The 25,609-nt window shown below is 47.9% G+C and overlaps 1 protein-coding gene across 8 annotated transcripts in view; it reads right to left on the bottom strand.

Moving 5' to 3' along the window:
- Positions 1-1,820: 1,820 nt before the first annotated feature.
- BID (BH3 interacting domain death agonist) overlaps positions 1,821-25,609 on the bottom strand; it is a 40,364-nt gene continuing 16,575 nt past the window's right edge. For 4 of the 8 annotated variants that reach the window (XM_034781420.1, XM_034781410.1, XM_034781400.1 and 1 more), the window contains 6 exons: positions 11,185-11,291; positions 10,110-10,177; positions 8,954-9,161; positions 7,684-7,823; positions 5,374-5,586; positions 1,821-3,136 (listed from right to left, as the gene is read on the bottom strand). In XM_034781420.1, the coding sequence (XP_034637311.1) occupies positions 5,377-5,586; positions 7,684-7,823; positions 8,954-9,161; positions 10,110-10,118 (567 nt within the window). In that variant the 5' untranslated portion in view covers positions 10,119-10,177; positions 11,185-11,291 and the 3' untranslated portion in view covers positions 1,821-3,136; positions 5,374-5,376. The remainder of the gene's footprint in view (positions 3,137-5,373; positions 5,587-7,683; positions 7,824-8,953; positions 9,162-10,109; positions 10,178-11,184; positions 11,292-25,609) is intronic. The other 4 variants (XM_034781447.1, XM_034781438.1, XM_034781465.1 and 1 more) reach the window with 2 other exon arrangements.

Below are 25,609 nucleotides of genomic sequence, written 5' to 3' on the forward strand. Positions count from 1 at the left end.
ATTTAGTAAGCACAACCCCTACATGGCCAGAAACAACTCTTGGAAGCTAGCTTTGTTTTTGGTATTTAAAAACAAACAAAAAAACAAACTCCACCCTCCAAAGACAGCTGTGCTGCCAAACCAGTGTAGACATGGCTTTCAGAACTCTTTATTCTAAGGATGAAATCTCATGGGCCTCTCCCTCTGAAATATATGCAGATGAATTCTTCCTTCGTATCTGATTCTATGTACATCCCCATATCCAGTAGGTTACAGGGGAGAAATTTTGATATTCTACAGTGGACTGTGGTGATGTGTGAAACAGAAAATAAACCTGTATTTCTCTCCCCTTCGGGAAACTGGGAGAGCAGCCAAAGCTGTGTAGGGTTTTAATAAATTGGATAATTTTAGCACTAAGAGGGCAACAGTGGCATTACTGTGAGCCTGGCTGTAGTTGTGCTTGAGAGCTCAGCGAAGGCGGTTCCAAATAAAAGCGAGGTGCATTTTAAACTACAACCAGTTTGCTGTGGGACAGGTACTTCACAGGACTAATGGTTGCAGGTACAGCAGCTATTGAAAGCAACATGTTGGAGCAGGGAGCATTTGAATCGTATGTAGTTGTTCCTGGGTTGGGATAATCACATTTGCTGAGGTTAAACTAGAGCTAGGTTAATAACTGTTTAGCTGGAAAATTAAAACTCCACCCAGCTTGGAACATGTCAGTACAGCTACCACTGTCTACAGCACTGAACACTTGATACAGTCCATGTTCTTTGCTTTGTAAAGGATTTTCTATCATTTTAATTTATCCTTTCTCCTATTTACAGTTGACCCTCTTTAGGTCCCATAGGCAGAGTGCAGTGACTATCCATTTGTTCCCTTGCAGCTAGTGGCCTGAGGGAGCTTCGATGCCTAATTAAAATTTGCATCAAAAGCAGCTGCTGATTTCCTTGCTCTAGCTGCTGGGAAACTGAATGGTCAGAACAGGTGCAATCATTGCTATGCAGCTGGGGATCTCTCCCATACTCTTGGTTTTCTGACTAAACAGTAGTAAGCCCTCTTCTTATTCAAACAGTAAAGTCCCACTCAGACTAAAAGACAGCCCCTTGGTTTGTTATACAAGCAGCAAAATTTAATGGTGTATTTACAGTCTTCCTCTATGCTTCCATTCCAGTAGGTTCCCAGAAATGTAGTTAGCTGCCTTCACATTTTTTTTTTTTAAATGTTTCTTTTAACAGGCAAGTGCAGCACCTGGGGGCGGTGGGTAATAAACTGTGCCATTTGGTTAATTCAGATATTGTTTCCACAGTGTTAAAGTTCTCTCCAGCTCCAACAGTCTAAGTGAAAGGTTATGTACATTTTTTCCTTCCCCCAAATGGGACGCTGCTGTAAGACCATAGCCCCCAGCTTGCACTTTAATAAATGGTACAGTTTTCAAAACCAATGTGTGGACCTATTCTTATGCTTGTTCCCTTTTGTCATCCTCTGCACCACCCCGAAGGCATTCCAGTAATCCAAATCCTCGAGCTAACAGCATGCTATTTAACTGAGGTAATAGTGCAGTCTGCTGTAGACAACCCCTTGGATTGGTTATCTCTCAGTGCTGGGCACACTCCAGCTAGCCACATCCTCCCACCACCCTTTCAGCTCCAGTAAAGGAAAAGGCTCATTTATCTTCTTGGCTGCTGAATTTTATAAAGTGATTCCATTTCAGAGGGACAGCAGAAACCTTTTAAAAAAAAAAAAGTGGGGCTAAACTTTCAAGGACAATGGAATTCAGTTTTTTTAAGGCACTTCCTTGCACACACACACACACACCCCAGTTTGAAAATGGACAACAGTTGCATTTACAATTTTATTAAGTATAAAATATTTACAGGTAATGCAAGAAACAGCAACTCAGAGTTCAGTTCATGTCAAGTGTCACATGGAGACTAACTCATGCCTGGTAGGCCTACCAGGAATGTAATGTTGAAAGAGGATCAAGGTTGCCAGCCTCTTAGGTACTGACTACAGAGAGGGACCTATTGAGTGGAAATTAAAGCTAGTGTGTGTTATATGCTCAAGTATGCCCAGATGAATGTTATCTGACTTGATCACATCACTCAATTTTGTTGCTTTTTGCACATGTAAATCAGACATCAACCAGAGGCTTAAAAGAATAATTTGGGGAGGGCAGGCAGTGTTTACTCCCCACTAATGTGCCTAGGGAAAAAACCCTGAGCATACAGTTTACCCCAGCCTGTAGTGAAGGCATACCACTCAGTTAGGTGGTTGCCTCCAAACCAGGCTAGCAGCTAAAGCACCCAGAGGAGTGAAAGATTCACTCCCTACTCTCTCTGTTACCCTAACCCAGGTGTAAACAATTCCTCCATTGACCTAGCCACTGCTGCTAAGAGGTGGATTACCTATCATGGGGGGGGGGGGAATGCTTGTTGTCAGAAGAGGCTACACTAGCATAAAATGGGCACAGTAGAAACCTCTACTTTTACTTGCATTGGTAACCAACCCATTTTGCAGTGAGGCTAGATCACTTGCAGTTGATAGGGAAAACTGTGGGACAGTCAGAGGATTGTGCTCAGAAAGACTAGAGGGGCTCAGCTTACTGCAGCACAAAAGAACCATTGGCTATGCCTCCAGAAGACCTAGCACTACAGACAAGAGAGCACAGCTTTGAAGTAGAGGTGTGCCATCACACCTGGACTAGGCCAATACCACTATTGATCTCATGCATTAACCTTGCAGGGAAGACACACCCTAACAGGGTGCAGGCTTACTGCCAACAGATCCTATCTTCAGTGCATGGGCTAAAGTTTCAGTACACACACCTGAGTGCACTGCCAACTGGCACTTCCTCTTAAATCATACAGGTCTGCACCAGCACCAAGTCACATTCAATATTTGATAGAAGAAAGTAACAGGCAAGCAATACTCCTACGTGTCTCTGCTGAACAATTGCACAGCTTGAACATTTCTCCTGTACTGATCTCTGAAAAAACTAAAACATAACTAGGGCGTTGTGCTTTCCCCTTCACAGCTGCATTGCAAAGAATTTAAATGAGGGGAAAAAAAGCAAAGTTTTAATGTTTAAAGTAAATACTCAAAAAGCAATCTTCTCCACAAAAGTCAATGGGACTGGCTCCGCTCTCATTCAACTCTAGAAGGGACACATAGAACAAGGGTTAGCAAAGGCAACAAGCCAAGACAGTATACATGTTTAGTGAAATCCCTGTCATTCTTCCCTGAGAGGGAGAGCATGAATGTGTAAGAAGGAAGGGTCTGACACACTCATCACCAGGACAATGGAGAGATTTTAAAAAGGAGCTCCTGGAGAGGAATTTGCCCCTCAACCTACTGTTTATGTTTACAGTCTAGCTGTTTTTAATCACCACCACCCCATTTCTGTGTTCATAGCATCATCCCTTGTGGCCCTTCTGGGAAATTGGTGCTATTTATGACTCCACCTGCCAGATTTCTGTCATTCTAAGGCCTGATGTACATTTAAAAGTTTTGCCAGCATAAATTTGTTGATTAGAGGTGACCCCAAAAAAATCACCCCTAGTGCCACACAGATGCAGCTATACTGGCAAAACAAAAGTGTGCTTTTGCTAGTATCGCTTATTTCATATGGGGAACTGGTATAAGCTATATCAGTCAGAGTTCTTTTGCCAATATGAGCTGGGTCTATACTAGAAAGGGTTTGCTGGTATAGCTACACTGTGTAGTGTAGGCAAGACTTAAGTGTCAGCCAGGGAGCTAAAGGCTGGTTCTCATGGCAGGAGCCCCCCACAGTAGTCCCACCCAGACACCTTCTCTTCACATCTAAATCTTGGGGATTGGCCAGTTCCCAAGGCAATACACACCTGGGGATCTGTTTCTGCAGTATTAACCTGTAAGAACAGGCTCTGTTACACACTCTCTGAAATAAGCAGTACGTTGAAGTTTGAGTCACCTGAGAAGTGTCACTCATTTGGCCTTGTGCCACCACTCAAGATAGGCAGGCATTGGTAACACACCTATCAGTCAGTTTTCAGACACAATTATTGTAGCCAACACAGTCTACACCATTTGCTAAAACAGCTATGGTTGAAATCCTGACTCCACTGCACAGCCTGAGTAACAGGACTGTGCAATGAGGATCCTCTCCTCCAGCTGTTCTGGAGCCATTGCACTATGTCCCGGAGCTCATGTGCCCTCCCTGTGTTTGTGCAGGAGGAGAGAGAAGAGCTTGTGGATCTAAATAATTCCAGAAATGCTACCTCTGCAAACTAGGATGCAGCTCAGCTCTACAATGCAGATAGTGCTGACCACCTCCCAAGGATACTCCATCACCTTCTGCAGTGAAATGACACTGCTCCCTTTGCTCTCAGATACTTCCATGTCTGCAGACTTGGGCTGGGGGGGTAGCAAGTTTGCCCATGTCAATGCACCATCACTGCCAAGGTTTCAAATACCCAGTGGTACACTATGGGCAAATTAGTTATTTAACATTTCCCCTGTCAATTTTGTAAAGGCAATTCCTTATGTATCAGAGCCCAGCTGCCTTTTCAGTAACAGCTTGGTTTAACCCTAACTTTCTATATCTCCAGCTTTGAAAACACCACCTCCTCAGGACACTTTGACCTCTGACCCCGCAACTACAGATCTTGGCTCACTGTCACTCCAGCTGTGCGTTAGCTCCACACACAGAAAAGAAGAATGGGGTCTCTCTACTATTTAAACATTTCCCCATTCTCTCACTGTAGCTGTCCCTGGGGCACTAAAATTACCTTAACCACTTAGAGTGGTGGTTTCAGGTGGGGAACAGAGAGAGAAGGGGAACCCAGCAGGACAGAAATGGGTGCAGAGACAAGTGGAACATGATCAGAATTGGGGCTCAGTCTGGGCAACTACCTTCTTTGCCCTGGAGGAACTGATCACGCTGGGCCCATCCACGCCACGGCCAGGAGAAGCTTCTGTGAGCAACATGTGACTTATTATTCACACACCTCCTTGCCTACGGGCAGGGAGCTTGTGGACAATCTGTGCTGGAAGAGGTCAACCTTTGGATTTGAACTCAGGGAGCGAGTGGGTGGAGCTTTCTCACACAGCTGCCCCCCAGCTCCCCTTGGCCAGACTCATCCCACAACAGTATTAGTACCTAAGCAGAGTGGGACTCCTGCTCCTGCTGCAAAGCCTTAAGTGGCTATAAGGTAGTGAAGAGACCACTGATTCTATAGGAATATAGATAGCAATTAGAGCTGGAGGGAGCTCTGCTAGATAACATATAATCCCAGTCCCATCCCCCAGCCAGGATTCTTCCCTATACTGCTTTGCCCAGTCCCAAGTTAGCAGAGTGCTGCCACTTTTCTTGGGAGACTTCCACAGCTTAAGAGACAGTTTGAGGATTCTTACTTGTTATCCCAGGTTGATGACGTAATTGTGGAGGTTCTGGTTGATGTAATTCACAGTGGTGTTAAAGACACGGTGTAGAAGGGATGGCATTTTGTTTGCTACTGTTCTGGCTAAAACCATTGCTAGCACCAACATGGCTTTCTCCCGATCCATTTCCAAAGGTACGGTTCTCATGAGCCCCTCCACTGTATTAGACAGACGCCTCATTATCTCCTGAACAGGGGGGAGAGAAAAAATACAGTAAGTCTCTCTAAATATCCCACTACAGCCTGTAAGAGTGACAAAACATTCACCCACCCAACTGCCCCAAAACGCTGCTACAATCCCTTCAACTCAGAAGCGCATATGGACTCATACTGGGTGGCGTTTCACACCTTGAGTGGCTTTTATGCAACGGTGGTCACCGTCATGAACCGCAGGATTTACACAGGACAGAAGTTACATATAGTGCTGGTAAATTTATATCTATCTTTACAAACATGCAGTGAGATGTGCTCCCTGCCCTGAAGAGCTTACACACACATTGCCAGATCCTGAAAGGTGCAGAGTGCCCTCCCACTGGACTGGGCTCTAGATTAGACAAGACAAAGACCCAGGACAACAGAGCGGGTGATGGAGGGTACTGATGAGAAATTAATCCAGATGCTGCTCTGGATCAGTGAAAAATACATACATCCCCAGCAACACAATCTAGATCAGTGCTGGGCAACCTGAAGCCCGCAGGCTGCATGCGGCCCATCAGGATAATCTGATTGCGGGCCGCGAGACATTTTGTGGATGTTGACCGTCCACAGGCCCGGCCCCCCGCAACCACTGGGAGCTGGGGGGCTGCGCCTGCTGACAGTCAACTTCAGCAAAACGTCTTGTAGCCTGCAATCAGATTACCCCGATGGGCCGCATGCAGCCCGCAGGTTGCCCACCACTGATCTAGATGCTCCACAAACTAAAATGCGTAACTACTCTAAGCAACGCACAAAAAGCTTATCTAGTCCCACGCAAAAAAGGTGCATGTCTCTCCCTCCTATATTGCTGGAGTTTAAAAAAGTTTTACGCCAAGGTCATAAATTGGAGGCCTAACAAGGTCCTGAACACTCTCAGCTGCCACTGAAGGTCAGTGGGAATCGTGGCTACTCAGAGTCTTTCAGGACCAGACCATTAGATTTTATACAACAAGGGGTTTTATTATATGAATACACAGATTGTTTAAAATAATCCAGCATTGTCTACCACGCGCCACTTGCTGAGATCAAGTTACATAATAGATCACACACTGCATTTGCCTGTAACTTGCACAGAGATGCTTGGGAAACATATCCTGGGCAAGAGTGGACGGGCGCCAAAATGCCACACTTACCTGAAGATAATGGAGAGCTCCAAGGAGGTGAACAAGACTGACTAGCAGATCTAGATCTCGGTCCTTCTGAGAGGAAGGATGGTTTATGGCTAAAGCACATGAGTGGAATTGGAAGAGCTGGTCTTTATTCCTTCCTCTAAGGGTTTACTGCAACATCCAACATTCTAGTATCTAAGTGTTGCTGAGTTTCTGCAACTGATAGTATTACTTAAGCACCAGTGTGCTTAGCTGTGTACATGAAACAGCTGAGAGTCTTACAGTCTTAACAAATGCACAAGGTTCACTGTTAGCTAAGTCACTTAGGGCACATCTACACTGCAAAAGCCAAACTAAACTAAAAAACCCCACAAACCCAGAGCAGTGAGTCTCAGAGCCCTGATCTTCAGGCTAAAATGGCAGTGGAGTGGAGATGTTCCTGCTCAGGCTGGAGCCCAGGCTCTGAAACCTGATGACGAGGGTGGCTCTAAGAGCCCGGACTCCAGTCCAAGCAGGAATGTCTACGCTGCTATTTTTAGCCCTACAGTGTGAGCCCCAGACAGTTGATTCAGACTCAGACTCGCCGCTGTGGGTTTTTTGGCAGTGATTTTTGGCCTGATTTTCAGGAGGTGCTGAGTCCTTGCAACTCCCACTGATGTCAGTGGCCACAGAGTGCTAAGCACATCTGAAAGTCAGGCCCTTACCCTATCTGTGCCTCAGCTTCCCCACTGCAAGATGGGGATGACAACACTGCTGGACCTACCTCTCCAGGGGGTGTGAAGCTGATGTAATGTTTTCTGGGATCTTTACATGGAAGGTGCATGCAAAGGATGGATTCTTGTCCTGGTCATGCTGAAAGCATGAAGCTACCTAAAATAACAATCCAGGCAACTCTCCATTCTTGCTGATCACATCCAGAGGGATCTGTTACATTTTCGTCTTTCTTTAGTTATTGCTAATCAGCTGAATTCCTCACTTACCTCTTTGGACAGATTCTCATTCACAAATTGTTGCACTAGATCATTTACTACTCTCTGATCGATCTCCCTAGCCACTTGGTCCCCGATCTCAGCAAGCCGAGCTCCGATGAGCTGGAAAATGGCCTCATCAACCACAGAACCTAATTCCAGCAAAATAAAGAGATGGTTTTAAACAGGATTTTTTCCACACACAGACATGACCAAATCTAGGTCCAGTGCAGGTGTACAACAGGCTCAAGTACCCCAAAAGCGCTCTCACTGTCATCTGCGCACAGCAGCTCTTCCCACAAAGTGTTCAAAACTACTACATGCCTCAGGGATCACTCTACTCATCGCTGACATGCAGCCACCTCTGAGGTGGAACACGATAGCCCGGAATGGAGAGCTGAATGTCCAGCAGCACTATGCAATAGCTCAGGAGAAACTTTATCTCACCCAAATGATACTTCAGGGGGAATTTAAAATATAGCTACTGAAATGAAATTTGGCCAGGCCACTGTGGTAACACCCTCATCCTGGAGGGTAAAAAAGCCACGTGATCTTTCACAACCATGGTCAGGACCTCTTACATCTCATCTAGAATACAGCATCTCTATTACCAGAGCCACCTCTGACACCATCCTGGGGCCATTAGTTCAATAACGATTTGGAGGGCAGAGCGCCACCTACTATAAACACCTGGATTTATCTGAGAGATCATCCATCCAAGAGTAGTTAAGCAGGCCCAGGCCTGCTTAGCCTATGAGACTGGATGAGGTCACAGCCCAAGGTGGTATAGCAGTGCCCCTGGGGGCACTACACCGTAGATAACAGTCAGTACTACTCCTATTGCATCAGCCAGCGTTGGATACTGTTTCCCCATCACATAGGCAAAGCAAAATGTGGTGAATTTCAGCCCAAATAGCAGAGATATGAGTTGTTCCTAAAGTCCCAGTTCTAAACTAGCTAACAGGTGCCAAGTATCTAAACACTTTCTAAAATCCAAGGCCTAACAAAGTAGACTGGAGTTTGGGGCTCCATTAAGGCAAACCGCAAGGGTGTGGAAGAAAAGGCATCTAGGTACTATGGTGAAGAGTGCTCCAGAAATACCTAGACAGGTAAGATAAGGTGCTAAGCATCGCTGTACCATCCGAACTGAGAAAGCCCAATTTGTTAACGTCAAGAGCCACAGCACAGCAATATACCACAGAGAAAATACTCCCTGTACCATTCTGCTACAGAAGAGTTCAGCTTCAGAATGGTGGGATAAGGGAAGGAGGAGAGTACTTACCTGGCTCACCATTCTGGAACCGGCCACTCCGATTCCCATCTGTTTGAAGCTCCCCATCATCAAACTCAACAGAGAGGAATTTTTTTGATGGGGAAACCATCACCTCGCTTCTCAGAGAATCCAGCTCTTTGCTGAAATCACAGTTGTGACAGTTCTTCAGAAAGTAATACACGAGGATGCGCTCCACCTGTACATCGCCATGCAGACTCTAAAAATAAGCACCAATAAGTCATCATGAATCTGACAGCCAACAAGACACTCCTGCCTGAGAGGACTGTTTTCCCACTACTGTCTCTCTATTGTGGACCTCCTCCAGGAGCCTGAAATAATATTAACCAAAAAGGTTACATGACTGCATTCTGATTGTCATGGCTTTGTTTATGTGTAGGACCTACAGAAAGTGCTGCATGATTTTTGTTTTTACTAATCCAGTGGTGGAAGGATTAATTTAAGATGCTCCATGTATTTCAAGCTGCAGTTTAAAACTACCATTTTAAAACATGTACTTACACAAACTTCAGACCATAAGCCTATTACCTTGAATTTATTCTATTTCCCGTTATAAATATAAGCAACTGATGTCCATTTACCATTTAAAAATAAGCAATGTGAGATATTAACCAGGGGAGGGTTCTCACACCAAAAAAAATACAGACTCTTCAAAAGTTAAGAGCACATCTTTCATCTCACTGTTTGACTGGGACCCAGACAAGGTCAATAATGACCATGTTCAGCTAGCATCAGAAAGAGAGCATTCAGCTGGAGTCTGATCTCAGATATGCAGGCACACCCATCCATCCAGACTAGGGAATGAGCTGCCTGTATGGCTGGCAGCGTGTTGGCAGAAAGTCCAAGCTGTACAGAAACGTGGTGCCTGCATACCCAAACTTGCACAGGGACTAGGAACCAAAATGAGTTCAGACTGAGCATCCCCCAAATTATTAAATGTTAAAGACTACACTTTTTTGGGCCTATATTTTAAAAAGCGACTAAAGTTGAGCACCCAAAATCACTAGATACCTCAAAAGAGGCCTGATTTTCAGAGGGTCGGGGCAGAGGTAAATCACACCCCTTAAGCTGGGCACACAAGATCACCAGTCACTTCTGAAAATTTAAACTTACAGAATTTTGAAACAAAAAATCTTTTGGAACTGACCTGATCCATGCTGGCTGCTGGGCTGGTGCAGCTGTGTCACTCTTAGCTTTCAACCCACGAGTCCTTTCCTTGCAAGGGAACAAAAGGAAGATGACAACGAGTCTGCAAGCCACTTTGTCCCAGAGATTCTCCTTGTCAAGCCCTTACTGATCCAGCCCTGCTTTGCGGAGCATGGGCCTTCCCCAGGAACACAGGCTTGGTGATTTGGCAGTCATAGGGAAGGCTGTGAACACTGGACCAGATGAACAAGTAGGCCCCTTTTTAGGAGTGAAGAGGGATGGGATAGGAGGACACAATGCCTCCCCTCACTGGTAGCTCCACCTTCCTGCTTTATGAATAGGCATGATAATGGAGAGGCGGGGGGTGGGGGTGGGCTGACAATCACCATGACAGCAAGTGACCTGGAAAGGAACAGGGGCTTTTAGAGTCAGGGCCTTCTGCCTTAGGTGGGGCCAGCTGTTGGAATGGAGAGCAAGTTTAGCTCCAGGTGGACCTCTGGCCTGGCTAGTGAAGGATCCAAGATGCCCTAATCATAGGCGCTGACTCCATGGGTGCTCCGGGGCTGGAGCACCCACAGGGAAAAATTGGTGGGTGCTCTGCACCCACCGGCAGCTCCCTGCCCAAGCTCACCTCCACCTCCACTCCGCCTCCTCCCCTGAGCGCGCCACCGTGTCCTGCTTCTCCCCACAGCTGTTTCGCAAGGCAAGCCTGGGAGGGAGGAGGGGGAATACAGCACGCCTGGGGGAGGAAGCAGGGCTGGGCGGGGATTTGGGAACGGGTCCAATAGGGACAGGGAGGGGCAGAGTTAGGGCAGGGACTTTGGGGCAGGGGTGGAGTCAGGGCGGGGTCACAAGCACACAGTGGCGCAGAAAAAAGTTAGCAGCTGTGGCCCTGATTACCAAGTCATTTGGTTCGTGGTAAGGGTATTTTGGTAGCTTCCTGCCTTTAGCTGTAGGACACTCCTGTTCATTTATAAGTGAACCAGCCTGAGCCAGTCAACCTTGCACTGCCCCTGGGGAGTACCTAACACACAGCCTGCCCCCTAGGTGTACAGGAAATAACCCAGTTCAAGTACCTGGTGTTGTCGAGAGTCAAGCTGTTTGTATCCTGCCAAAGGCCTCCAATCACGTTTAATAAAAGCTCCTTAGCACAGCCATGCCACTGCTACAATTCCAGGAAAACCTAGAGGGGGAACATGAGCAATCAGTAACAAACAAACCGTTTTCAGAAAAAACAACAAGGAGTCCTTGTGGCACCTTAGAGACTAACAAATCTATGTGGGCATAAGCTTTCATGGGCCAAAACCCACTTCATCAGATGCATGGAGTGGAAAAAAAAAAACCAGTTAGAATATATATTATAGCACATGAAAAGATGGGAGTTGCCTTACCAAGTGAGTGGTCAGTGCTAACGAGGCCAATTCAATTGAAGTGGAAGTGGCCTATTCTCAACAGTTGACAAGAGGGGTGAATATCAAGGGTGGGAAAATTACTTTTGTAGTGCTAACGAGGCCAATGCAATCAAGGTGGCCCATTTCCAACAGCTGACAAGAAGGTGTGAGTCTTAGCAGAGGGAAAATTACTTTTTGTAGTGACCCATCCACTCCCAGTCTTTATTCAGACCTAATTTGATGGTGTCCAGTTTGCAAATTAATTCCAGTTCTGCAGTTTCTCGTTGGAGTCTGTTTTTGAAGTTTTTTTGTTGAAGAACTGCCACTTTTAAATCTGTTATTGAGCGTCCAGGGAGACTGAAGTGTTCTACTGGTTTTTGAATGTTACATTCTTGAGAATTTCAGAAAGGCAGACTCACAAATGCCTGGAGCTCCCTCTGCTGGAACAGGGGGGCTTCTACTTAGTTTTTTTGAAGGTATTTAGTTCAGGTGAATAGTGCCAAATGCAGAGCTCTGAACTCTGCTCTGTCCAAAGAGAGGATACTGCGTGGGCTTCAGTGTTGCAAGCTGGCCCCACATCCCAGCCCATGTACACCAAACCTGACCTGGATGGGCCCAGCTGTAAGGGGAGACAGGAGTTTCATCTCCAACTCCACTAACTCCTTGGTCTCTGTGCTGAGGGTGCCAGCTGCAGTGGTGTTTTGTTTATTTATTTGTTTTCAATGTGGACACTAGTTCACCCAGGATGGGCTGAGGGCACCAAGACACTTCTGATGTGATCTTCCAGTCACCACTGACCGGCACTAGCTTTAAACTTTGCACCACTCCATAACACTTTCTCACATCTGTCCTGGCCCCTGTTGGAACAGTTTAAGGTGGTGAACAAAACTCTGCATTAAAATGACTCAGAGTGCAGGTGGAAAAGAGGAAGTTAAAAAAAAAAAAAAAAAAAACAGAAACTTACAAACTTCAAGCTCAGATGCAAGCCACAAGAAGACACAAACTGTTCAGGAAAGAAAAGGTATTTCCCAGCTTTTTGGAGGGATTTTACAGATTTGTGATTTAAAAAAAAAACAAAAAAACCCCACATACAAATACTTGGGCAGCAGCAGTTCTTTTATCCATGATTTCTCAGAATTTACTTGGTTCCATCTAACAGCCACACATTAACCAATTAGATCTCAGAAAAAATTGGGGCCCTGCATCAGACCATTGGTCCATCTAGTTCAACACCCTGTCTCAGTCAGCGACCCACAACATATGTAAAAATCTTCCATAATGTACCAGACCAGCTGTGTCATGAAGGAGGCAAAAAGACCTCCTTTCTATTCTCCTCCTGATACCAGAGAAAACTCCCCAGACTCCATTTTGTACCTCTGTCTTCCATTTTAAATAAGCAAGAGGCACTCCATGATTAAGTGAAAGCTGCAGGTCACACAGACTAAAAATAAAATTGGTGGGAAAACCAAAGTAGGAGAAAGGTCAGCAGATCATAACTATGAGGTAAATAACAATTGCAGGCTAAAAACAGAACTGATAGTTTGAAATGATTGGCAGTTGGCATGCACCCAAGTAGGATCTGACAGGAAGATATTAGCAGAAGTGTCTAGAAAGTTCTGACAGGACAGTATAAAAGTCAGGTTGGCTCAGTAGACAACTGACATGAGGAGGGAAGAGCTGAAGAAGCAGAGACCTGAAAGACAAGCAGAGAAAGCAGCAGCACCACCACCAGAGGGAATCCTGTCAATAGAGCAAAGTCAGCAGAAAAAATAGGCTTGTCAGTCAAAGTTATAGTATAGTATAGTATAGTATAGTATAGTATAGTATAGTATAGTATAGTATAGTAGTNTATAGTATAGTATAGTATAGTATAGTATAGTATAGTATAGTATAGTATAGTATAGTAGTGTGTGTGTGTGTGTGTGAATAAAGATATATGTATGTGTGTTGACTGTGGAGGAAATGTTTATATGTAAGACCTAAAGAACTGTTATCAATTGCTGTCAGCAACCTGCAGCAGACTGGCCATTGGAAACAGGGTGCAGCCACTTAGGAACATTTCAAACCACAAGGCAATATGGTTTGGGATGCTCTTTGAATTGCTATAAGGGAATCTGCACCAATAAAAAGGTGCCGGGTTTTGGAAAGAACACTGTTTTGTGCCAATCATTTATCAGAAGGTTGTAACCATGTCCTCCAGGTATTTCCTTAGCCACCCTGGAGACCCAGACCTTAGGAAAACAAGTTGGTTAATAAGTGGGCTGTTTTGAGGGAACCATTGGTAAACCTGGGACAGAGTGATAAATGAGCGATTCTGGGGGCACCCTAATTCTATTGTCAAGACCCTGAAACAGGATGTTTGATCACCCTTTTCTTAGGCCTTGTCTTCAGTACAAAAAAGCATGTTAACTTGAGGTAAAATCCTAGTGAAGACAAGGCAGTTTGTAGTTTTCACACGAGCTAGCAGGTAGAGGTAAACCCTGGGCTCCCCCATAGTCTTTAATTTGACTCGCTAATTTGTGTGGAAACTACAAATTGCATAATCTTCATGAGGATTTTACTTCGTGTTAGTTAACTTGAGATAAGAACACACCTTTTTTTTTTTTTTTTTTCTTCTTAAAGTGAAGGAAGACTTGTATATATTCTCCTCCAATGATGGCCCACCCCACTACTAAAGGGCTAAAGTTAATAGTGCCATGCTAAAAAGTCTATAATTAATGTCCCTAAACATTCTCTCAACTTTAATGTACACTGCACCATCATGATAGGGTTTTATTTTTGGGGGACGTGGGGGTGTTGTGGTTTAAGCTAAGAATATGGAAAGGAAGTCCTTTGTGACTGCCTATTCACCATAAGGCTTGTCTTCACTGCAGAAGTAACCTGGCCTCTTACTCAGTTGTTGCCCGTAACCTGATTCCTGTCCACACATAAAAACCACCCTACATCAGAGGGAGAATCTCAGCTTTCAAGTGGTATCAAGCAATTTCTACATCTGCTGTTCTGCAAGATAGTGGAAACAGTTAAAAAAAGACGGTTACTCACCGTTGTAACTGTTGTTCTTCGAGATGTGTTGCTCATATCCATTCCATTAGGTGTGCGCGCGCCGCGTGCACGATCGTCGGAAGATTTTCTACCCTAGCAACACCGGCGGGTCGGCTGTGGAGCCCCCTAGAGTGGCGCCTTCATGGCGCTGAATATATACCCCAGCCGACCCGGCGCCCCCTCAGTTCCTTCTTGCCGGCTACTCCGACAGTGGGGACGGGGGGCGGGTTTGGAATGGATATGAGCAACACATCTCGAAGAACAACAGTTACAACGGTGAGTAACCGTCTTTTCTTCTTCGAGTGCTTGCTCATATCCATTCCATTAGGTGACTCCCAAGCCCAACTTAGGTGGTGGGGTCGGAGTGAGACATTGCTGTGTGCAAAACCGCTGACCCGAATGCAGCATCGTCCCTGGACTGCTGCACTAGTGCATAGTGAGCTGTAAACGTGTGGACTGATGACCAAACCGCCGCTCTACAAATGTCCTGTATCGGAACATGTGCCAGGAAAGCAGTCGAGGAAGCTTGGGCCCTCGTGGAGTGAGCGGTGAGGTGCGGTGCTGAGACACCTGCCAGGTCATAGCAAGTCCGGATGCAAGACGTAATCCAGGAGGATAGGCGTTGTGAGGAGACCGGTGAGCCTTTCATTCGGTCGGCCACTGCAACGAAGAGTTGCGTCGTCTTTCTAAAGTGCTTTGTGCGGTCAATATAGAAGGCCAGGGCCCTGCGTACGTCCAGGGAATGCAAACGTTGATCCTGGCGAGTGGCATGTGGTTTAGGATGAAAGACCGGGAGGAATATATCCTGGTTGATATGAAAAGGAGAAACCACCTTAGGGAGAAAGGCAGGATGTGGACGAAGCTGCACTTTGTCCTTATGAAAAACTGTGTAAGGGGGCTCAGATGTAAGCGCCCTGAGTTCAGAAACGCGCCTTGCTGAGGTGATGGCTACGAGGAAGGCTGTCTTCCAGGATAGGTACAGAAGTGAACAGGTGGCCAGTGGCTCGAATGGAGGACCTGTGAGCTTGGAGAGAACCAGGTTGAGGTCCCACGTCGGGACGGGCTGACGTTGTTGTGGGTACATCCGGTCTAAGCCCTTGAGGAATCTAACGACCATCGGGTTAGAGAATACCGAGGACGTGAGTTCCCCTGGGTGAAAGGCCGATATAGCGGCCAGGTGAACTTTAATTGAAGATATCGCCAACCCCTGCTGTTTTAGGGAGAGGAGATATTCCAAAATGAGAGGAATGGGTGCCTGCAACGGGGACGTGGCTCGTTGTTCGCACCAACAGGAGAACCGCTTCCACTTGGCCAGGTACGTGGTGCGTGTTGAGGGCTTCCTACTGCTCAGCAGAATCTGTTGGACAGAGTGCGAGCATTGCTGCTCTGCCTGGGTGAACCATGGAGCAGCCACGCCGTGAGGTGGAGTGATTGCAGGTCGGGGTGACGCAGCCGGCCGTGGTCCTGAGAGATGAGATCCGGACATAATGGAAGCGGGATCGGTGTCTGAACCGAGAGTTCCAACAGTGTGGTGTACCAATGTTGTCTCGGCCACGCTGGAGCGATCAGAATTACCTGTGCCTGGTCTCTGCGCAATTTGAGCAGTACCTTGTGGACCAGAGGAAACGGAGGGAAGGCATAAAACAGGTGGTCTTTCCAGGGAAGGAGAAACGCATCTGAGAGGGAGCCCGGAGCTCGACCTTGTAGGGAGCAGAACACGTGGCACTTCCTGTTGTCTCGAGATGCAAACAGGTCTATCTGGGGAAACCCCCACTTCTGGAAGATGGAATGTATGATGTCCGGACGGATAGACCACTCGTGCGTCTGGAAGGACCTGCTGAGTCGGTCCGCTAGAGTGTTCTGGACTCCAGGGAGGAACGATGCCGTGAGATGGATTGAGTGGGCGATGCAGAAGTCCCACAGGCGAATGGCCTCTTGGCATAGAATTGACGAACGTGCTCCTCCTTGCTTGTTGATGTAAAACATGGCCGTGGTGTTGTCGATGAGAACTAACACACAACGGCCACGTAGGAGATTGAGAAATGCCTGGCACGCCAGGCGCACCGCCATCAGTTCCCGAACATTGATGTGCAGGGCTAACTGGAGTGCAGTCCACAGGCCCTGGGTATGGTGTTCGTTGAGATGGGCGCCCCAACCCAGAGATGAAGCGTCTGTGACCAGGTGCAGAGAGGGTTGTGGGGTGTGAAAAGGCATCCCCTCGCAGACCACATTGTGATCTAGCCACCAGGTGAGGGAGGTCAGGACCGAGTTCGGGACCGTGACCACCATGTTCAGGCTGTCCCGATGTGGACAGTATATTGATGACACCCAGGTTTGAAGTGGGCGAAGCCGAAGTCTGGCATGCCTGGTTACGTACGTGCAGGAAGCCATGTGACCCAGCAGGGTAAGGCACGACCTCACCGTGGTAGTTGGGAAGGCCTTGAGCCCTTGAATGAGGTTCTTGATGGTGCCAAAGCGGTTGTCTGGCAGGATGGCTTGTGCACGTCTGGAGTCTAGAATTGCGCCGATGAATTCTATTCTCTGGGTAGGTTCTAGAGTGGATTTGTCCTTGTTGAGTAGGATGCCCAACTCGTTGAATGTGTGCACTATTATGTGGACGTGAGCTTGAACTTGCTCCTTGGTGCGACCGCGTACCAGCCAGTTGTCAGGTACGGGAACACCTGTATCCCTTGTCGACGAAGGTACGCTGCCACGACAGCCATACATTTCGTGAACACTCTTGGGGCCGAGGATAGGCCGAAGGGAAGGACTGCAAATTGGTAGTGCACCGTGTTTACCACGAATCGCAGGAAGCGTCTGTGAGGCGGGTAAATTGTGATGTGAAAGTATGCATCTTTCATGTCGAGGGCGGCGAACCAGTCTCCAGGATCGAGGGAAGGGATAATGGCCCCCAAAGAGACCATGCGGAACTTCAACTTTACTACGAATTTGTTGAGTCCGCGCAAGTCCAAGATGGGCCGCAGACCTCCTTTGGACTTGGGGATCAGGAAGTAACGGGAATAAAATCCCCTGCCCCTTAACTCTATCGGAACCTCCTCTATGGCCCCCATGGCCAGGAGCGTAGAAACCTCCTGTATAAGAAGGTGCTCGTGAGAAGGGTCCCTGAAGAGGGACGGGGAAGGGGGGTGGGAGGGGGGGATAGAAGAAAACTGGATAGCGTATCCCCTCTCCACCGTGCGGAGGACCCAACGGTCCGAAGTTATAAGGGACCAAGCACGGTGGAAGTGGGAGAGGCGATCCCGAAAGGAGGGGGCTGGATCCTGGGGGATGACTGGGGCGCCGTCCTCGACCGCACCTTCAAAAGTTCTGCCTGGGGCCTGAAGGTGGTCTAGGTGGCCCCTGGTTCTGGCCGGGTTGGGGGCCGGTCCACCTTCTTCTACCACCTCACCCTCGTCTCCGGGCCGAGTCCTGTCTCTGACGAGGCGGGGGGGGGGGGGGTAGAAGCGCTGAGGCTGCGGCCTAAATGGCCTGCGCTGAGGGCCCGCAACATGCATCCCCAGGGAACGCATGATTGTCCTGGAGTCCTTGAGGCTCTGCAGGCGAGAGTCTGTCTTTTCTGAAAACAACCCTGTCCTTCGAAGGGCAGATCCTGCAGGGTTTGTTGCAGTTCCTGAGGCAAACCCGAAACCTGGAGCCAGGAGATCCTCCGCATAGCGATACCTGATGCCAGGGTTCTCGCAGCAGAGTCCGCTATGTCCAAGGAGGTCTGTAAGGAGGTCCGAGCCACCTTCTTACCCTCCTCTACCATGGCTCCAAACTCCTCCCTGGACTCTTGGGGAACCAACTCCTTAAACTTCCCCATAGAGTTCCAGGAGTTAAAGTTGTAGCGGCTCAGGAGCGCCTGCTGGTTCGCCGCTCTAAGTTGCAGCCCTCCGGCTGAGTAAACTTTACGGCCAAACAAATCGAGTCGCTTAGCCTCCTTTGATTTAGGCGCTGCAGCCTGCTGACCGTGGCGCTCTCTTGCGTTCACTGATGCCACCACCAGTGAACACGGCTGGGGGTGGGTATACAAGTACCCGTAGTCTTTAGACGGGACAAAGTATTTCCTTTCCACCCCTCTCGCTGTGGGTGGGATAGAGGCAGGAGTTTGCCATATCGTAGCTGCATTGGCCTGTATCGTGCGGATCAGGGGTAACGCCACCCTCGATGGGGCATCCGCTCCGAGGATATTCACGATAGGGTCCTGCACCTCCACTATCTCCTCCGCCTGCAGGTCCATATTACGGGCCATCCTACGCAGGAGATCCTGGTGAGCCCGAAGATCTATTGGAGGTGGACCTGTGCATGATGTGCCCGCCACTGCCTCATCCGGAGAGGAAGAGGAAGATGCCTCCGGTGGTACAGGATCCAAGGGAGGGTCCTGGTCCCCCTGCTCCTGGGCTGGAGCATCATCTGTGCTTGGGTCCAGGGCGTCGGGTGGCGCGGACACGGAAGCCTCCATGCCCCCTGGCGGAGGCCGAGAGATGGTGGACTCCGGGGCCCTTCTAACGGAGTGACCCGAGCGAGAGGTCGAGGGTATTGGAGCCCCTTGCTCCTGGTGGTACGCCCACGGGGTCCAAAACGACCAGTGAGATGGGCCATGAGAATGGTCCTCTGTTATCTCCTGCCAATGGCCCAAGTCCTGTTCCTCGGCTTGCCCTTGAGGGGGGTATGCCGATCTCGACAGGTCCTCCGAGGAGCGAGACACCGATCTTGATGGCCATGGCGGTGCCGAGCGAGTCGAAACGATTCCCGTGGGCTGCGGTGCCGCACGGTGCCGGTCCGGAGATGATCTATCTCTACGCGGTGCCGGCGAACGGTGCTGGGACCGCGATCGGTGCCGATGACCTCGTCGGTGCCGGGAGCCGGATCTGGACCTCGACGAGGATCTGGAGTATGCCCGGTGCCGGGAGCGGCCTCTCGACGTCGAGCGTCGACCGTAGCGGTGCCGAGAACTACGTCTCGACGTTGATCGGTGCCGACGATCATAGCGGTGCCGAGACGTAGAGCGGTGCCGCGACGAAGATCTTGGCCGCGAGTACGACCGGTGCCGAGGTGATATTCGGCGCCGGGACTGCGAGCGGCGTGGGGACCTGCTTCGGGACCTGGACCGGTGCCGAGGTTCCAGCCCTTGCGATGGAGGGCGCATCAAGGCAGGTTTCCCCCTCGACTGGACCGGGCGAGTCAACGGTGCCGTCGGTGCCGGTGGTTGAGGCGGTGCCGGCTCCGTGAGAGCTATCAAGTCTCTCGCCGCCGCGAAGGTCTCTGGAGTCGACGGGAGGCACTGTATCACCGCCGGTCTCGGTGGAGACGCTATCTGCACCGGACTCAACGGCCTCGGCGCCGGAGTCGACAGTGCTGGAGGCACCTGTTTTCGGTGCTCCACCGGCGGACTCGGCTCTACCCCCGGCACTGGGGGAGCCGGCGTCTTCGGCACGGAGGCCCCCGTCTTATGGGCTTTTTTATGCCCCGGGGATAATGACCGGCGTCGAGGCACTTGCTGTGCTTGCGGTGCCGACGAGGTCCGGTGCCGGGGAGGCTTGTCCGACGCCACTCGCGTGGTCGGCATGGCCGGTGCCGCCGGGGCACTGCGCACCGAGGCGCTAGGTGCCGGGGCCTGGCTTGTAGAGGGAGCGTCCGGACTAAGTGCCGCCTCCATCAGGAGTTGCCGAAGCCGAAAGTCCCGCTCTTTCTTGGTCCTTGGTCTGAAGGCCTTACAGATCTTGCACTTATCTGTTTGATGGGACTCTCCCAGGCACTTCAGACAGGAGTCGTGCGGGTCACTCGTGGGCATAGGCTTAGCGCAGGAGGCGCACTGCTTGAAGCCGGGAGCGTTGGGCATGAGCCCGGGCCCGCGGCCGGGGGAGAAAGGGGGAGACGACCCCCTTAATCCCCTGAACTACTATAATAACTAGAACAACTTTTAAAAACTATTTAACTATTAACACTAGAACTATAACTATAACTATAACTGCGAATAAGTAACTAAGCTAGGGAGAGTGGAGAACAGCTATGCCGCGCTCCACAGTTCCAACGACCGTCAGGGGCGGTAAGAAGGAACTGAGGGGGCGCCGGGTCGGCTGGGGTATAAATTCAGCGCCATGAAGGCGCCACTCTAGGGGGCTCCACAGCCGACCCGCCGGTGTTGCTAGGGTAGAAAATCTTCCGATGATCGTGCACGCAGCGCGCGCACACCTAATGGAATGGATATGAGCAAGCACTCGAAGAAGAACCATAGTTGAGTTGAATTGTGGGGGGGAAGCAAAAGTGTAATCCAAATGATGTGTTTTAAAAGCATGGGTGTCACATTTATCTTCATATGTGTTCTTATATATTAATAAAAATAATACAGTCAGCAAAACAAAAGCTAATATCTGTAACTCTGCTGTGGTCCCTGCTCCCTGAGAAGCTGGCTGGTGCATGGTTATACAAGCACAGAAATACAGGGCTGGAAAGGACCTCAAGAGGTCATCTAGTCCATCCCGCTTTGGAGGGGTAGGACCTAGTAAAGCTAGACCATCCCTGACAGATGTTTGTCCAACGTATTCATAAAACTCTTCAATGATGGGGATTCCACAACCTCCCTTGGAAGCCTATTCCAGTGCTTACCCACCCTTATAGTTAGAAAGGGTTTCCTAATAGCTAATCTAAATCTCCCTTGCTACAAACTAAGATGATTACTAGTTATCCTACCCTTGATGGACAATTAATCACCATCCTCTTTATAACCACCATTTAGGTATATGAAGATTTGTATCCCCCCTTCTCAGCCTCCTGTTCTCTAAACTAAACACGTTCAATTCTTTCAGCCTTTCCTCAGACGTCCGGTTTTCTAAACCTATCATCATTTCCATTGCTCTCCTCTGGACTCGCTCCAATTTTGCCACATCTTTCTTAAAGTGTGGCAGTCAGAACTGGACACAGTACTCCAGCTAAGGCCTCACCAGCACTGAGGAGAACAGGACAATTACCTCCCATGTCTTACATAATGTAGCTAGGAAAGAACTAAACAACTGCTTTATTCCAGGTATTTCAAAAAACAGGCTTGTAATCCAGAGTCTCACTAGTATAAACACATACTCTTAATATGTTCCAGCGACAGCTAACTAACATCACCATGTTTCCCCCACCATGACATACACATTGTACTCCAACTTATTCAAATGCCTTAAGGAACCATTTGAAACGTTTGAACAATTGTTTTAGATAAACAAACTTCACCTTCTATATGAATTTCACAATGAGGGGCAGAAATAATATAAGTGCAAAACAGCTCTGACATTGTTTGAACATGACTCACCATATCCTAGGGCTGCCATTTCCAGCTCACGTACGCATACTGTGGTGACTAGATGAGAGCTAGCGTGAGTATAAACAGTAGTATAGCTGTGGTAGCATGGGCAGTGGCAGCACTGCTCAGTCATGCCAAGTGCAACCTCGCTTGAACCCTGTGGATATGTACTCAAGATGGCTCAGTTGTGCTGCCACTGCCCATGCTACAGTGGTTGCACTACTACTCATACTCATGCTAGCTCTCCATCAAGCTAGCATGAGTATGTGTGTATGCAAGCTGGGAATCGCACTCCTAGCTCGGCATGTAAAGGTAGCCTAAGAAAAAATACTTAACATAACAATAAGCCACTCTAGGGGTCTTCGTTACTAGTCTATCAGAACACACCTCACATATGTTTCGGATGACCCAAGGTGTGGACCAATTATCTAATGCACTCTCAAGTGGCTTACTGCTATTCTGCTATTAGAGTTTAGGGCCAAGATTTTTAAAAGTGATTAGTGATGGAGTGCCTCAATTATTGGGCACCCCACTTGAGATAGCTTAAAGGGGTCTGATTTTCAGAGGGTGGTGATCAGCACTTTTTGAAAAATCAGGCCCCTTTAAGGAGTCTCAGATTGGACCCCTAAAAAAAAAGAGCCACGAAGAGTCAGTAAACACTTGAAAATCTTGGTCCAGATTAGTTTTAGATGTATTTAAACTTTTAAAGAGAGACTTTTAATTGTTTTTCATCCTTGCACTATGGAAAATAGTTTGTGGTAGAAAAATATGAAAAACAGTATGGAAAAGGCCATAAACTCCTTTTCTGCTTTGGATGTTGATTTATTATATGATTATACTATATTACTCCTTTTATTTAGGAAATCTGAGCTCATTAGGCCCCACTCCCCAAGCCTGTCTGCCCTTAAGAAGCAGTTTGCAGAATAACAGTGAAGTTTCAATTCACTTTCTACTGAAAATAAATCTCCTCTGGGAGCAATTCAATACTCCCAATTATTTATATAAACAAGTGAATTTAAAATGGCCAGAGGCCACAAATTGCTTCTGAGAGGCAGGGGGGCATTTAAAAGTCAGTCACTTTAATTCCTTTTGGTCTTCACTCCCTCCCCCTCCATGGCGCCTTTAAAAACTCATCTTGTTAATTTAAATGCAGAATTGGGAGTCTTAAACCAGGTCTCAGTTCAGTTACAAGCAGCTTGTCTAGTGCTGCCTGTGACTGCAGGTTGGTAGGCTGGAGCCATTTCCCTTTGAAGCCCCACTGCTAGAGTCCCAATGTATAAAAATCAAGCATATCCATTCAGCCTCGGTTAGCATCCTTGCAAAAACATATCGCTGTTCTTTCAGACATACATTCCAGGATCTGCATGAGCTCTGCTCCTAACCCAGAGTCTGAAGCATCTGTAGTTGGCAGTGCAGGGAAACAGTGTAGAACAAGGGAAGTGCCAGGCTTCTGTTTTTCCTGTAGTGCCTAGCAGCCCCAATCACAGATCTGTTGTGCTAGGTGCTGTACAAACACAGAACAGAGATGATTCCAAAACTGCTTAGCAATCAGTTCTTCAAAATGAGACTGAGCAGCATTGTCCAGAGAAAGCTAGTTACCAGGTAATTATGGCTCACAACCGTGGCACGACTTAGGAATAAACTCAGCAACATCAGCAGGTAAGTCCCAGAAAAGACTAGAAGGTGGACATATTTTTGGTGATGTGGACATGTGAGTGACTGCTACAGTCTGGTGCAGATCTGGCCTCATACGCTTCAAAAGATATGCCTCTGTCTAAAGCAGCAGTTGGAAAAAAATCACTTGCAACCCAGCTTTGCCTAAATCTTTAGGCACAAGTCTGGCAATTTCTTCATGTTGTGCTGGGCTGTCTCTGCACAATAAGGACTGCATCCTGCATCGTTTAAGTCAACGGCAGTTTTGCAGTTAGCTTCAGTGGGAATAGGATCAGACCCTATATTCACCCAAACAACACTGAATCCCAGATTGGCCTTTCAAAAAATCTAGCCATGGTCCCCTGGAAAGCACTAAGTGCAGATTGACGATAGTAAAGGTATGTAACACAACTAGAGTTGCTGATAGCTACAACACTTGTAAGAACCTAGCGAACCTTGGATGATGGGACCTTGTGATATAGGAGCTCTAGACATCCAAGACAGTGACACTTACCTCCTCCTGGCAACAGATGGCTGCCAGAGCTGCCTTATTACACTCCCATCAAGCCACACAAACAGTTGGTCTTAGCTTGTAACCCCTGGGGGCAGCTTCCATCACAAACAAAAGCAATTATCAATCGCTGCTGCACAAAGGCCACATCCCCAGTGTTGTTTTATTCCCCACCTCCTATGGGGTTGCCCAGCCCTGTGGCCTGACTCAGTGCCATGTGCCATAGAAACTTGAGGGAGCGTGTGTGTTAAATAAATATGATCCCTACATAAGATTGAGGAAGAACTGCATCCAGCCACAACCTGTTGCTTTAGAAAGATGCAAGGTCCATTGCGTGAATCCAGGTGGCAGTTTCCACAATACAGAATTCCGCAGGAGTACAGTTGTCACCATGATATTTAACAAAAACAGCTCCAATAGGAGCTCTCTCTGGGTCTCCCAGGGTGTTAGCATCGGTTTGGAATGCAATTTTTGCAGGGCAAGGACCAAGTCTCCTGTTTTTCAGCAGCTCTGTGCAGTGTCGGTACTTTTACGTGCTCCCCAATGCATTTCGAAGTACAGAAGATTATTTCCTTTGTATAAGTGTGGAGCAGTTTAGGCTCTAAATCCAGCAGCGTATAGCTGACGGTGGGGGCTGCCTAGAGCAACACAGCAAAGCAGTAATGAAGGCAGTGAGGTGAACCACAGTTATCTACACAGTAACGTCACACAAACCAATTCAGGAATAAGAACTGTGGCCAAGTGTCCTGCCTAACCACATTGAGAACCTCCTTTGTGTAATGAACTGTGCGTTGCAAATGGACACGTGCAGTAGAGACACAATGAAATCATAAGGGAGGTGCTTATGAGATACATGGGGCCCAATTCTATCTTGGGCTCTGATAGTGTGAAAGAGCTGCAAATGAAAGGTCGTAAGTGGCCCCTATGCTGCTCCCCTTGCAGCCCCAGCAAAACAGAAGGAAAGTAGCACAATGCTGAGAGCTATAGAAGTTCTCAGCTGCTGTGCAACCCATAGGCAGCCCTGGGGAAGCTTGCCCGCAATTAAAGTATTTCCCCAGGGCTTTGCAGCAGCCCAGAATGTAGACGGTTAAAAACAGTCATACAAAGCCACTTTCATCCACTCTACTCCAGGGCCACACCTTCTATGCTGCATCTCTTAAAACGCTCAGCACAGAATCTGTCACATGAGCTGTATATCTATTCACCAGCATTTCACCCACTCTTCCTATGCAGGTCTGCAGATTGCACTATTAGAGAATTAATTGGCCATATATGATCTTCAATCTTGTCAGCAATTATTTTAGCCTCAGCTATACCAGGTTCTTTTTCTAACCAAAAAACTACACTTTCCAGCAGTAGAAACTCATGCATGCATGGTATGGATAATTTAGAGCAGTTTGTAGAGGGAACATCTGAGCTACAACACATACAAACAGAGAAACGATCCCCTGGATAGAAACAATGTATCAGTCAGGAACATCAGCGGCTTTTTTTGTGCACTGTCTTATCTTTCTATAGCCTCTTTCACTTCGGCATGAAGAAGTTCTCTAGAACTGAAACTGCAATAGCCTTTAAGTCATCAGGAAGGGGAAGTGCATGAAGTGTACATTGGC

The sequence above is a fragment of the Trachemys scripta genome, chromosome 1 (genome assembly GCF_013100865.1).
Source record: "Trachemys scripta elegans isolate TJP31775 chromosome 1, CAS_Tse_1.0, whole genome shotgun sequence".
NCBI classification, from domain to species: domain Eukaryota; kingdom Metazoa; phylum Chordata; order Testudines; family Emydidae; genus Trachemys; species Trachemys scripta.